This window comes from Mandrillus leucophaeus, unplaced genomic scaffold, assembly GCF_000951045.1.
Source record: "Mandrillus leucophaeus isolate KB7577 unplaced genomic scaffold, Mleu.le_1.0 Scaffold147, whole genome shotgun sequence".
NCBI classification, from domain to species: domain Eukaryota; kingdom Metazoa; phylum Chordata; class Mammalia; order Primates; family Cercopithecidae; genus Mandrillus; species Mandrillus leucophaeus.
The window spans coordinates 1,753,351-1,769,083 of record NW_012101443.1 but is presented as its reverse complement, the minus strand read 5'-3'; the positions used below and the strand labels follow the sequence as shown (position 1 = coordinate 1,769,083).

Sequence of the window (15,733 nt, the reverse complement as noted above, 5' to 3'; positions counted from 1 at the left end):
GTTAGCCAGGATGGTCTCGATCTCCTGACCTCGTGATCCGCCCGTCTCGGCCTCCCGAAGTGCTGGGATTACAGGCTTGAGCCACCGCGCCCGGCCTCGCTGGAAACTTAAAAGAAAATCAATAGACCTCAATAGATACTTCCTTACCAACTAGTGAAACCTAAATTCTTTTATTTTAAGTGGTTGTAAAAATTACATTATTCCACATTCACTGAACATACCAGCTATATGCCAAATGTAGCTGCAGAATTAAGATACAAAGTCTCCAAGGACAATGCATCTCTGGTAACCTTAAAACATACACAGACATAGACACAGACACAGACACAGACACACACACAGACACACACACACCCCCCAGTGGCTCTATCTTTATGACATGAGAACACAAAGATTAGAACCGAAAGAAAAACAATTTACCATTTCCAAGAGATATGGATGGTGTGTTCTTGGTTCGAATAATGTTTGATGGTTGTGATAATCTTTTTTCCTCCTAGGGTTTGTCTTTTTAAAACTTTTCTTTCGGCTCTCACTCTTGGCTTCTGAAAAATTTCTAACAGTTGCTTTAACATCTTGACTTGGACTCTTAGGAGCACTGCTATCAAGAACCTGGTTTTCTGCCAGAACGTCTGCTTCAGTCTTGATGGGAGTTTCTAAGTGTGATGAAAAACAAACACAAAAATAAACAAAACAAAACAGGTAGACCTTTCAAAAGCAACCAAAAAATCCATAATAATCCTCCTAGCCATAATATTGTCCACTTAATAACTTAAAACTATGAAAGATTTTTGCAAGGCATTTATAATGTATTCTAGTATTTTTCAAATTGGAAGCTAAACTACCAAAAATTGAGGAGACTACCATGAAGAGCTACAGAAAGTGATTTCTATGAAGGAAATCATGCCAGATGGAAACTTGGATCTATACAAAGGAATGATAAGTGCTGGGAAAAGTAAATATGTGAATAAATATAAGACTTTTTTTTCCTCATTGGAAAATTTTTAAAACTAAAGCAAAAATATTAAGTGTATGTGGAATTTATAACATCTATAGAAATAAAATCTATGACAACAATAGTAAAAAGGAAGGGAGAAGGAATATTTAAGTAGTATACTGCTGTAAAATTCTTGAATTACATGTGAAGTAGATAATACCATTTGAAAGTACACTATGAAAAGTTAAGCTGCACACTATAAACTGCACCAACTCCTAGAAAGTAAAACACAGAAGTTAAAAGGATGAAAGACGATAGCAAGCATACACCAATCACATGAAAGCTGGAAAGGCTGTATTAATGTCAGACAAAAAAAGACTTCAGAATAGTGAACATCACCAGGGATAAAGAGGAACAGTTCATAATGCTAAAGGGGTCAATTCATCAATAAGACAAAACAATAACACCTGAAAACAGATTTTCAATATAACATGCAGCAAAAACTGATGGAACTGAGAAGAGAAATAGACAAACCCATTATTATGATTGAATACTTGAACACTCCAATCTCAGTAATTAAAGAAAAATTGGACAAAAAATTCGTATGGATACAGAATACCACAAAGAATTAACTCAAATTGACAAAGAACACCCGACCTAATACATTTTCTTGTCAAGCTCATATGAACATTCACCTTGTGTTGGGCCATAAAATAAGTATCAATAAATTGAAGTAATTGAAAGGATAGAGGTATGTTCTCTGACCGTAACAGAATTAAACTAAAATCATTAACAGAAAACTAGCTAGAAAACAAACAAACAAATATTTAGAAACTAAGTAACACACTTCTAAATAAACCATAAGTTAAAGAACAAATTGTAAGAGAGATTAGGAAATATTTTGAAATAAATAAAAATGAAAACATAATGTATCATATTTGTGGACTACAGCTAAAGCAGTTCATGAAGTTACATTTATGACTTTCAGTGCTTAAATCAGAAATGAGAAAAGTCTAAAATCAATTATCTAAGCTTCTATTATAATGTGGTAGGGTCTGAGGAAAGAGGAAATACTAAAAAGTGAAAAACAGTGGATTAGAGTGAAAATCAATGACAACAGAGAAAAACCAACAAAGCCAGAAGTTGGTTCATTGAAAAGATTAATAAAATTAATAAATGCACCAAGATTTTTTGAGAAAAGAATCAATTAACAACTTGGAGAAATAAAAGAGGAGGACATCATCATAGATCCTACAGATATCACAGGAAATATTATGAACTATATACCAATAAATTAACAACTTAGGTGAAGTAAATTCTTTTGAAAAACACGAATTACCGAAACCCACTCAAGAAGAAATAGGAAAATATGAATAATTCTGTACCTATTAAGGAAATTTAATTCATAATTTAAAACATTCCCCAAAACAAAATGGCTTCACTACTGAATTCTCCAAACGAGAAAAGAAAAACTGGTAGAAATCCTAAACAAAACCTTAAAAAAGAGAAGGAAATAGATCCCTACTCATACCAAATCTATTATAATAAAAGAAAACCAAAGACCAATATCCTTCACGAACATGTATGCAAGACTCCTTAATAAAGTATTAGCAAATCAAATCCATCAATGTATTAAAAGGGTAATAGACCATGACCAAGTAGATTTTATCCTGGGAACACAGGCTGGTTTGACATTTGAAAAATCAATGGACATTTCACCATTATTAACAGAATAAAGGAGAAAAACCATATGAACAGTTGAAAATTCACAAATTTTAAGCTCAGAATCTTCACCTCTCCCCCTTCTCCAATGGTTATACTACTTACTTACTATAAGTGAATGTGATATGAGATAAAGAATTATATTCTAGAAGCTGGAAGACAGGGTTCAATTGCCTAGACAAGAGTGGCAAAACCCATAATACTCAAACATTACATACGACTGAATATAGAAATTATATTTGAAAAGAAGTATAGCAACAAGTGTTAAAAGCAGACTCTGGTGCCAGACTGTTAGGTTCAAGTCCTAGTTCCATCATTTACTAGCTGTTTGACCTTTGGGCAAGCTATTTATCTCTACCTGAATATCTTCATCTATAAAACAGAGATGATAAATAAGAAAAACCAGGACACTATTTTCTATTATTTCCTTCCACCTCAAGTATCAATCACTCAAATCAGGAACACAAAGTCAAATGAATCAGGGCTTATAACTGCCAATTTTCTGCTAAGAAATGAGGACAGGGACTAACATTTATATTTTTCTCTTTCTTGAGATTTACAACATTTCCCAGCTAAGTGTCATATATTAATGTAATGTTGACCAATTACATTTTAAATATAGCCCGTTCGGTTCTATCAAACGCTTAACACACTTTTTGGTTTGTGGCCTTCTGAAATAGTCTTACTTTGGAAATCTCCCCATCATAGCCAAATCAGTTTAAGGAAACATAATTCTGGGGAGTTGTAAAACTGTGCTTAAATTCTAATACAGTTTAAAAAATGCTAAAATGTTAACATGCAGAACAGATATTAAACCAACCCATTTGGAAATATTTCTTATTAAATTTATATCTTAGTGATTCTTACAGTCCCAGATGTATTACCTCTTTCTTTGCTTCAGTCTTACTTGAGGGACCCTTTCTTTGTTTAAATATCTTTCCAGAAAAATGCTATTCATGTTTAAGATTCCAAACACTTTTATGCTAATTCTTAAGTCAAGACAGATCTTAATTATGAAGACACAATTGTTAAACTCTGTTAGGAAGAAACAAATTGTTCCTATACATTTATAATCCAGGTAAATAAGCAGTCTTCTAGATACTATTCCACGGTTAAAAGACCACTTTGTTTCCTTGGTTTATTAATTTAAAACTCCCTATGTGTCAATATCCCATCCTAGATCCCAGAATTAATACTGAAAGCTAGAAATTTGCTAGTGACATGGATGGCTTAATAAAGCTGAATTCAAACTACATAAAATAATTCTTAAGACTTAGGAATGTGAAGCAAGGGTTTTTTCCTTAAAGCAGGACATTTTAACAATTAGTCAAAATAAATTCACACAAAATCATATATAATTTAACAGATAATATCCTCTTATCTATAAAAGTCTACGCATTACTGTGCAGGATGACAGTAAATGCCAAAGACAGAAAGACTATAATGGAAGGCAAGGTAAGTTGGTTTCTTTGGACTTTTAAGTCTCCAAACCTATATGTCAGGTCTGCTACATAATAGCTTGCCAAGTTTTTTCCATTTTATTTATTTATTTTATTTATTTATTTATTTATTTTGAGATGGAGTTTCACTCTGTTGCCCAGGCTGGAGTGCAGTGGTGTGATCTTGGCTCACTGCAACCTCTGCCTTCTGGGTTCAAGCAATTCTCCTGTCTCAGCCTCCCGAGTAGCTGGGATTACAGGCGCGCAACACCACGCCAGGCTAATTCCTGTATTTTTAGTAGAGACAGGGTTTCATCATGTTGACCAGACTGGTCTTGAACTCCTAACCTCAGATGATCCGCCCGCCTCAGTCTCCCAAAGTGCTGGGATTGCAGGCATGAGCCACCGCGCCCAACCAAGCTTATCCTTTCTATGCTTAAGGTTCTATAAAATAAAGAGGTGATCTCAAAGATCCCTTCCAGTTTCCTTTCTTGCAATTTAAAATGATGGCAGTCTCAAAATGAAGGTATGAATATAAAAATACTGTTCCATCTTAAGAAACAGAGAAGCAAGCATTAGTCCAGCCTGTTGTTATGGGATTCTGTAATTCTGGTAATAGTTTTCTTTGTTATCACCTGTTATGAATACAACTGATAAGTAGGAAATGTAATATGTGTTTAAAGAATAACTCCATCTTCATACCAGTGTATGAGAAACAAGACTACAAAAAACCGCTGTTTTTCTTAAAATTAAAATGAGGCAACCATCTGTTAAGGAATACTCTGACAAAGCCAAAGTACCTTATATTTCAAAATTCAAGTAGCTATTAAGAAGCTACCATAGTAAGCCATGGCCCACTGAAAAAAGAAAAAACTTCCCATGTTACAGATACATATAAACATCATTTTTTATATTAAAGCCTAATGGCTCCTTATTCAACATCTTCCAAATACATAAACATTGATTATCTCTAGCCTAGTCAACATTAAAAGTGCTGCCATCTCCATCAAACTACATTTCCTTTTTTTTTTTTTTGAGTCAGAGTCTCACTGTCACCCAGGCTGGAGTGCAGTGGCATGATCTCGCCTCACTGCAACCTCTGCCTCCTGGGTTCAAGCAATTCTCCTGCCTCAGCCTCCTGGGTACTGGGACTACAGGCATGCACTGCCATGCCCGGCTAACTTTTGTATTTTTTGTAGAGAAGGGGTTTCACCATGTTGGCCAGGCTGGTCTCGAACTCCTGACCTCAGGCGATCCACCCTCTTCGGCCTCCCAAAGTGCTGGGATTACAGGCGTTGAGCCACCGTGCCCCGCCCATCCAATTACATTTGAATCTTCTCTTCATTCTATATAAACACTTACAGACCTGTATTCTTATCCTCAGTACAGCTCCTACTTTGATTACACATCTTGTCCTGAGACATACACATGAATTCTCTCACGGCCAGTAAAGTCTAAATAAAATTACCACACAGAGCCAGGTATCCACAACAGTAGGACACAGATTTATTCATTAAACATATGCTGGATTATTGATATAAACCTTGGATTAAAAACTGCTACACTGCATCAGATCAAGAGCCTACTCACGGCTCTTTCAGGTAGCTCTGAAAGAGATGCTGTAGGAAATTAAACTGGTTTATCACAATTAAATTTCACAATGAAGCCGCACACGTTACCATCTGTAACATCATCTTTAAAGGTAAGACATGTATCCTGAATGTTACTGACTTCTCAGAAAGACTCGTGAAAAGATTCAATTTCTTCTGACCCTGAAAATGCACAAGCTAATGCAACCACAAGTATAAGGTTGTGTATTCCAAGTGAGATCATTTATGTAAATATGCTCTAGGAAGAACAATGCCCTATATGCATTAAAAAAATTGTATCGCACTCTTTGTCATAAAGGATCTCTCGCCATCTACCAAAGATGCTATAAACACGTTATAATAAAGGTTCTTGAGAGCAAAGAGAAAAAAATGAATTTTCTTTTTGCCATTTCCTTTAGAATTTTCTTCAATTCCATTAGTGGATATTTTCTCTTTTCCTTCCAATTCTTTCATTATATTGTATTTTTGCTTTTTTATTCCCAGAGTAGTAACACATTTCTTTATTACTCCGGAGTTCCTTTAACCCAAGTTAACTTTACTTCTGATTCAAACGAAAAAAGAATTTGAAGACCAAATAAAGAATGCACATCCTGGATGCTATTAATGTGCAGCACACACCAAAGGCAAAAAGCAACAAAACAAAACCCTGTAACAACATACAGCATGACTTACCTTCTGGCTCACTCTCTGACCCTGAGAGATTGCCATAGCTACTCATTAGTGAGCATAGGGCTGGTGTCACTTCCTTGGGTATCACAGAGCGTTGTGGTTTCTCCTCCTTATCAGACTCTGAAGGGAAAAGAACTCAGATTCAAAACATCTACCACTATAAAAAAGCTGACCATCCCCCACTCCCACATTTGTTAGTGAAAATTAAGTAATTTCTGATCATTTCCTTAATCTTTCCAAAAAACGAATTCTAGGAGGCCAGGAACACTTCCCCCTGGTTTACACATCTTCATGGGCCAAGAAACCATTTGCCCCAGAGGAGACAGTGGAGGGAAAGGAAACTATATAGAGCTCAGTTACTCAGCATGCTTCACAGGTTATACAATCTGAGCATACTCTAAATTAACTTAATTACATAGTCTTTGCTGTTCATTTACAAGTAGTAGGAAGGCCCAAACTTTATTTAACTTCACTGGATTGGGATCACTGCCTCTGAAAATTAGGTTTAGAAATAAATGAAATATTAACATACCTATGCTTTTAACTGTTTTTAAGACTGTTTTTCAGGATCCAAATAATATTCAAAGCATTTCTATAGGCTTAGTCAAACAGTAATGCTGAAATTAATCCACCCAAAGTTTTTTAGAGAGAGAGTCTTGCTGTGTCACACAGGTTGGAGTGCAGTGGCATAATCTCGGCTCACCACAACCTCTGCCTGCCAGGCCCAAGCAATTATCTTACCTCAGCCTCCTGAGTAGCTGGGATTACAGGTGTGTGCCACTATGTCCGGCTAATTTTTTGTATTTTTAGTAGAGATGGGGTTTCACCATGTTGGCCAGGCTGGTCTCAAACTCCTGGCCCCAAGTTGATCCACTTGCCTTGGCCTCCCAAAGTGCTGAGATTACAGGTGTGAGTCACTGTGACCAGCCCACCCAAAGTTTTTATTATTTAAAACTTAAATAAACAAGAACTTAAATAAACAAGGCAACCATGAGAATTTACCAAGCATAATACTAAAGTGCCTGCCAAATGTAAAGTGTTTGATCCAGGCCCAGCAAGCCTAGTTGTAGCCCCAGGACACCACCTATTACATTTCTTTTTGGCAGCTCTAACAATCTATTAACTCTATTCTAGACAACCAATAAAAATAAGGCCTCACTGAAGACAATAAGTAATTTGTCTATTTAATTAACCAACTCAACCCAAAACCAAGATAAAATGTTTCAAGACTAAGCATTTAAAGTTCACCAAGCCAGTCTAGGGGAAACCAAAGCATGCCAGTAGGAAATGGGAGTATCTTTCTGTGTGAATGTTCAACTGCCACCTTCTGCTGGATGAAGCTAAATCCTCTCTCCTCACTACCCACCATCATACCTATAAAAGTACTCCTTGTCAATTTTAAGCTAAATTACCTTTTCTCCTTGATTAATAAAGGGAAAGGAAAGTATGCAGTTTATGTGAACTATGAGTAGATTAAGCAGAAATCTACCACAGTGTTAGTATGCAGACTTTCCATTCATTGGTTGAATGATGAAAGACCAAACTGTAGCATTTATTTCCAAGACTCAAAGAGAGGTAACAAAAATTACAGTAATAGTTGAATATTATGTTCTTCAAAAGCATGATCTGACCTAATCCTTACGAGGTATGTGATGAGTGATGAAACAAAAATCCAGAGATTTTGAGTACTTTTCCTTAAGACAACTATAAATCAGTTGGGTCAAATTTAAAGCCTGGCTATCTGACTCCAAATCCAAATTGTTATCAGTGAGCTAGAATGCTTCCCACAGACATATAGTCTTCTCAAAATGAAGCCATCCTATCAAAGTGTTTTTATGGTCCACAATAATGCTAACAATGTCTCCCAGCCATAGCTCCATTTCCTTCTTCCCTTTTATAGTAAAACTCTAAACAGTTATTTGATATGCAATCATACCTTGGAGATATTGTGGATTTGGTTCCAGACCACTGGAATCAAGTGAATACAGCAATAAAGCAAGTCACACACATTTTCTGGTTTCTCAGTGCATATAAAAGTTATGTTTACACTACACTGTAGCATATGAAATGTGCAATAGCATTATGTTTTAAAACATAATGCTTGTACCTTAATTTAAAAATATTTCATTGCTAAAAAATGCTAAAACTCATCTGAGACTTCAGGAAGTTGTGATATTTTTGCTGACGGAGGGTCTTGCCTTGATGTTGCTGGCTGCTGACTGATCAGGGTTGTGGTCACTAAAGGCTGGGGTGACTGTGGCAGTCTCTCTGCCTTGACTGCTATTCCTTTAGGTATCAGCCCCACATTTCATTCAGATGTCTTAATGTCACCTTATCAGAGATGCCTTTACTGATCACTTCAGATAAAAGAGCATATCCCCTTCTCTGACCACTATTCTCTATTATTTTACTCAGCTTCACTCATCTTTATAATTCTGTTTTTTGTTTGTTTGTTTGTTTTTGTTTCTTTCGAGATGGAGTTTCACTCTGCTGCCCAGGCTGGAGTGCAGTGCATTCCACCTCCTGAGTTCAAGCGATTCTCCCCTTAGCCACCTGAGTAGCTGGAATTACAGGCACTTGCCACCACGCCGGGCTAATTTTTGTAGTTTTAGTAGAGAGAGAGTTTCACCATGTTGGCCAGGCTGGTCTCGAACTCCTTACCTCAAGTGATCTGCCCCTCTTGGCCTCCCAAAGTGCTGGGATTACAGGCGTGAGCCACTATGCCCAGCTCCCACATTTTCTGTATTACTTTTATAATCAGAAAATAACAGAAAAAAAAAAAAAAAAACAAAGAGAAACTGACTCTGGAAAACTATTCCTCACAATCCAATTCATGAAGCAGAGGGCAAGGCTTTAATGTCCTTTCCTTCCTGGCTTCTTTTTCAAACTTTGTATTTTGAAACAATTTTGGATTTATACAAATGCTGCAAAGATAGTACAGAGTCTCCATATACCCTTCATGCAGCTTCCCTAATGTTACCATCTTACATAACTAAAGTACCTTATTATAGCTAAGAGGTTAACACTGGTACCACACTAGTATTTAAACTACAGACTGTAATGTAATTTCACCAGCTTTTCCACTAACGTCCTTTTTCTGTTCCAGGATACAATCTGCTATACTACACTGCATTCGGTTGTCATGACTCCTTAATCTTTTCTAAATCTGTGACAGTTTCTCAGTCTTTCCTTGTTTTTTTACGAACTTGACACTTTGAAGATTATTGTCAGGTATTTTTAGAATGTCCCTCAGTTTGGGTCTGTCTGACATTTTTGAAGATTAGACTGAGACTATGGATTTTGGGGAGGAATACCACAGAGATGTGCCCTTCTCATCACAACCCAGGTCCATGATATCAGTAAGACTTGTTACTGGTCATGTTGACTTGGACTGCTTGATGGTCTGCCTGCTTTCTCTACTACAAAGTTACAATTTTTCTCTTTCATCATTATATTTTTTGAAATGAGTTACTAAGTTTAGCTCACACTCCTGGGAAGAAGAATTAAGTTTCAACTCAAGTAAGGAATATCAAAGAATTTTGGACATATGTTAAAACCACGGTAATTAATAATTAACAAATAAATATTTTGGGGGGAGATATTTTGATGCTATAGCAAACATTGTTTCATTTTAACGTTTCACCACTAATTTTACCATTCATCAGTGGATCTTGCCCAAAACAATTATTGGTGCTCTAATGCTGACTTGCTATTTCTCTCATTTCTTCTACATTTAATAATTAGAATTCTTTTGTAAGAAAGATCTGTCCCTCCTCCCCCACATTTATTTATTTATTTAGGCACTGATATCAGTATAGACTCATGGATATTTATTCTATTCTGAGGGTTATAATTTATTATTATTTATTTTGTGGCACCAATTGTTCCAACTTTGGCCCTTGAGAACTCTTTCTAGTATCCTTCTGACATGCCCACACCTTCACATTTTTTTAGTATTTTCTTACTTTCTGGCACTATGAGATGCTCTAGGTTCAGTTTATATTTTCCCTGTCCCAACCCCAGAATTAGCCATTTCTCCAAGAGGCTCTGGTTCCTTTACCTGGAGAACAGCATTTGGAAACCACAATTAGAGACCTAGGTGTACTTGTTCCTAAGAGTGTCAAAGCTCACTACACTTGACTTACCCAAAGGGTAAGTTACAAATTCACAAAATAACTCTTTCCCTATGTTTTCTTCTCCACTCAGTTAAATGTTTAAGGGACAAACCACATGTAATAACACTTCGAAAAATACTGTCCTTTTGGCACTATCAGAACATCTTCTACAGTGACTTTTCATCTTAAAAAAAAAAAAAAAAAAAAAACAGTCCCTGGGATCTACCTAGCAGCTCCAATGCAGGCATTTTTAGCACCTATCTGTAAAGACTATGCTGAAGGCATTGTACTGGCTGACAAAATAATACTCAAGAAACTTCATTTTTAAAAAGCTGCTAAAACATCTTTCTAAACTGAAAATACTAGTATAGAGATAGCAGCAATTGATCTGATAAAACCAGACTTCAGCATTTTTATAAAATACGAGCTCAAACAATTTCGCTTACCATTAAAACATTAGCGACACTGTTCTTAGGGTAAATCTCACCTCTCTCTCTCATATATATACATCATGTTCCCACCATCCCAAAAAATAATCTAATGCAATCATCTGAAAAATTATCCTTAGACTATGAGTTTCTGGAAGGCAGGGAGACTCCTTTGAAATCCTCGGCATTATAGTGAATTACAGTGCTGGGTAAGCCAAACGCAGGACCTTATAAATCCCCACCAAAAGGAAAGTAGCAAAATAACATTGCCCTTTGAATGTCTTGTCCACTCTAAACACCAGCTGTAAAACTTCCTATCTGGCTTCTTTCTGTAACTTATTTCTTTACTTACTTATCCGTACCCCCCGCCCACCAACCCCATCCCACTATTTCCTATTGCCTTTATGGAGCAAAGCACAATAATATGCTCGAGCCCAAGATTTGTAATTAAGTATTCTTTAAAAAATGCTTAAAAGTTTAAAATGTTTAATAATAATAATAATAATAATAATAATAATAATAATGCTTAAATGTTTAAAAGTCACCCTCAAAAATAGGGACTTTGCTTTATAGTCTCCAACTCTCAAAGAAGGCAGTTAACAATGGGTATCCATGACGCCTGATGTGCTGGGCCAGCTTATTTTCTTACTTTAATGCCCACCTTTAAAACAACCTAGGTTATGTGAGTGTGCAGTTAGACTTATGTCCCAGTGTTCTATGACAACAGCTATATTTTAACAAATGACTAGTACGTTGGATTGCCTTTGTCTTGTGGATACTGAGGCACTTCAGTCATAGATGCTCAATGCCACCTTACTGACCCGCTTTCTTTCTAGCTCAGACAACTGACTTATTGTTTAAAACTATAGGCCAGGAAAGCCATAAACTTGTTGCATATGTATTTAAACAATGGCAACAAAATGAACTGGATGCTAACTAATGAGATACCAAATCAAACAAAGAAAAAACAATCCTTAAGTTAGGCCAGTCAGCAGAATACACAAGGAAATAAAAAATATGCTAGTAAGGAAATCTAATGACAGACAATAAACCACACTCAAAACTGATAAATTGGGAGACTCCTTTAAATAAAAGGCTTTCCCATCAAAACAACATCAATTCTCAATTCAAAGTAGCTGCACAATTACTGAGAGTACACATAGCACCAAATACAATAAAGAAAAGGTAAGCCCAGGCAATGATTTTCCAAGCATGATCTGAAATTTTTGAAAATCCTCTAGAACTTGAGTCTTGTTTAAAATGTGAGTGCTGATGTCTGGATTAAGTTCTGAGCCAGAAAAAGGCAAAAAATGGAAGCAATTGGGAGAACTTTATTATTAAAGTGAGCTTAGTGCTGAAAAGTGTCAACTGCCATATGAGAACAGTGGGTCATGTTATCACAATGCTGGCCGCTGGCCTGCCACTAACAACTTGAATAACCAGATTTTAAGGTTGGCTGGTTCTGGCCCAAGGTAAGAGAAGCTGCCTCCAAACAAGTGGAAAACATATTGGAGAGTGGAGAATATTTAGGGCAGCGGTATCCAATCTTTTGGCTTCCCTGGGCCACACTGGAAGAATTGTCTTGGGCCACACATAAAACACACTAACAGCTGATGAGCTTAAAAAAAACAAAAATCACACAAAAGAATCTCATATTTTAAGGAAGTTTACAAATTTTTATTGGGCTGCATTCAAAGCCATCCTTGGGGGCATACGGCCTGTGGGCCATGGACAAGCCTGACTTAGGACATATGAAAACAGGGGGATGGAGTGTCTGTAGCTATACCTGCAGTGAAAAGTTAAAGAACCTATGGCTTAAAACAACGGTCCCCAGCCTTTTTGGCATGAGGGACCAGTTTTGTGGAAGACAATTTTTCCAAGGACAGAGGGTGCATGGATTGCGGATGGTTTCGGGATGATTCAGCATATTACATTTACTGTGTACTTTATTTCTATTATTATTACATTGTAATATATAATAAAATAATTGTACAATGCACCATAATGTAGAATCAGTGGGAGTGAGCTTGTTTTCCTGCAACTAGACGGTCCCATGTTGGGATGATGGGAGACACTGACAGATAATCAGGCATTAGATTCTCATAAGGAGCACACAACCTAAATCCCTCGTGTGCAGTTCACAACAGGGTTCACGCCCCTATGAGAATCTAATGCTGCCACTCATCTGACAGGAGGCGGAGCTCACAGGTAGTAAGGCAGGCAATAGGGAATGGGTGTAAATACAGATGAAGCCATGCTTGCTCGCTGCTCCCCGCCTCCCCATCCCCGCTCCCCACTGGGGTTCCTAATAGGCCAAGGAAGTATACCCCTGGCCTAAAACAGATTTGGAAAATATCAAAGTCCAGAGGAAATCCCAGGTACAAGATAAGGTGAATTTAAATGACAGCTTTCCTACAAAATTAAGCTACCATAATTTGATCATTGGCATTGTGATTTCCTTGGTTATAATACAATATTATAAAAATTAATAAATTTTTAAATATTCAAAATTATAAATTTGTAGCTTATATGGGTAATTTTTATATTCAAGATATATGTTCTCATCTTTGACACTCGAAACAGGCATGTTCCCATCCTTGACCCTCATTATAGGTAAGGGTTTCAACATTTAAACCAAAACAAAATTATTTGAGATCTCTCTTTTTTTTTTTTTTGAGACCGAGTCTTGCTCTGTTGCCCAGGCTAGAGTGCAATGGTGTGATCTCAGCTCACTGCAACCTCCACCTCGTGGGTTCAAGCGATTCTCCTGCCTCAGCCTCCCAAGTAGCTGGGATTACAAGCATGCGCCATCAAGCCCGGCTAATTTTTGTATTTTTAGTAGAGATGGGGTTTCATCATGTTGGCCAGGCTGGTCTCGAACTCCTGACTTCAGCTGATCCACTTGCCTCAGCTTCCCAAAGTGCTGGGATTACAGGCGTGAGCCACCACGCCCGGCCTGAGATCTCTCTTTCAACTGCTTCTCAGAATCCAACTGAGTTATTTCTACCAATAAGGATGAGAGGATTTACCACTGTTTCTCACGTCTAAGGCATCTATTGAGGACTAAGACAAGCTTAAATAGAAGCAAGATACAACCGTCTTTTAGTTGGTGTTTTACTAGATGAGTACATACTGAAATACTTTTTTTTTTTAAAAAAGGGAAAACAGTATTAACCATCTACCAAAGCTAAGTTAACAAAATGAAGACAACAAAGATTATCCAATATCAGAGTCTTAGTCCTTCAAGTGTTCATTTAGAAAATTGCACAAAGTAAAAGAATTACATAATTTTCAAATTAGTAACTTACTGATTATAATGGTAGTCTTCACATTTGTGTTTTAAGTGTTTTAATGACATAAAAGCTTATATTTGAGTACAGATGGTCTTTTGTCATCAAGGCCACACATTACAAGTCTGAAGAAGCAAGTGATCTCTCTCTAAAATTTTTTGAAAGAAAACAACAACAACAAAAAATCAGTGCCCAAGAGTCAACTCAGCACTGGCTCAAAATACCATCTGCCTTCTTCTTGCTCTCTCTCACATCTCAACTACCCTAGACTCAAACAATATTTTTTTATACAAATTCAGACTTCATATTTAGAGGATGTGCAGTGTACTGGCGGAGTGAGACTCATACGTTCAAATTCTCAATCTGCCACTAATGAGTAGAATGACTCAGGTAAACTATTAGGTTGATGCAAAAGTAACTGCATTTTTTACTATTACTTTCAATGGCGTAAGCATACGTAGTCTCTATGTTCCTCATTTCTAAAATGGAAACAATAATGGTATATGTGTAAAAGGTTGTCATGAGAAGACTTCATCTATATAAAGCATATAGAACTCAGTAAGTGCCTTATTCAATAAGTGTTAGTTGATATTAACTTATCATTAATGTTTTTACTAAATTTTATCTTCCACTTAGTCTAATGTTCCCTTATGCAATGATCTTTTTCCATCCTAATTCAGTCAGCGAATTAGTTATCCTTTCTTTTCTTGCCATTCATAAGTTCAAAAACTTGCCATGTGATTATCATAGAAGCCAACATCATCCAAGTTAAACAGGCTACAATCGAATCTACAATGTCAGTAATGTCAGTTCACTCACTAATAATCTTTGGGTATTCCTTTGCAGTACAAAGCATATGCAATTAGATAAAGCATCACAATGTTACTGGAGGAATAGGTAGTATAAATATTTACATATACATTTCATTTTTCAGGAAGAGAAATGGAGTCTCAAAGGCTAAATGATATCTGTATGTGATAGCAGCATTTTAATGCTTTTATTTTTCAACTAATAAGCAAGGTAACTTGCCTTATACATTTTACAGGAAATTCAAGGACAAATATATATAAATATAACCTATGCTCTGAAGAACAGTACTAATCAAACATAATGAATTAGTACTTTTTGCCCAGAAATCATGCTCATGCTCAGTAGCATAAAGTATACTGACTTCCATTAGAATTGCTGCTTTATAGGTAAAGGGAAAATCCACATATTTGAGCAAACGTGAATGTACAGCATTAATACATTCAAAACAATCTTAAGAAATTTCTAAGGTTACATCATACTAATGAAAATTATCCAGCAACAACAGTCTTTCTCCTATAGCCTCCCTTCCCCATGTACCCACCCAAGACTTAGAAAAGATGTTCTGAAATGACATTTTAAACAAGATGCTCCTATTAAAAACAAAACAAAAGCATCATTCTGCGTTGTTACACATTTGATATTAAACTTTCCACAAACAAGGCTGTGAATAATCAACTTCAGCATCATTGTCTATACACTTATAAATGTTATTTTCC

The 15,733-nt window shown here is 36.4% G+C and overlaps 1 protein-coding gene across 1 annotated transcript in view; it reads right to left on the bottom strand.

The window, feature by feature from the left end:
- NUFIP1 (nuclear fragile X mental retardation protein interacting protein 1) overlaps positions 1–15,733 on the bottom strand; it is a 62,645-nt gene that overhangs the window by 4,033 nt on the left and 42,879 nt on the right. The window contains exons 7-8 of the mRNA XM_011974644.1: positions 6,378–6,494; positions 421–653 (exon numbers count right to left, since the gene is read on the bottom strand). Of these exons, the coding sequence (XP_011830034.1) occupies positions 421–653; positions 6,378–6,494 (350 nt within the window). The remainder of the gene's footprint in view (positions 1–420; positions 654–6,377; positions 6,495–15,733) is intronic.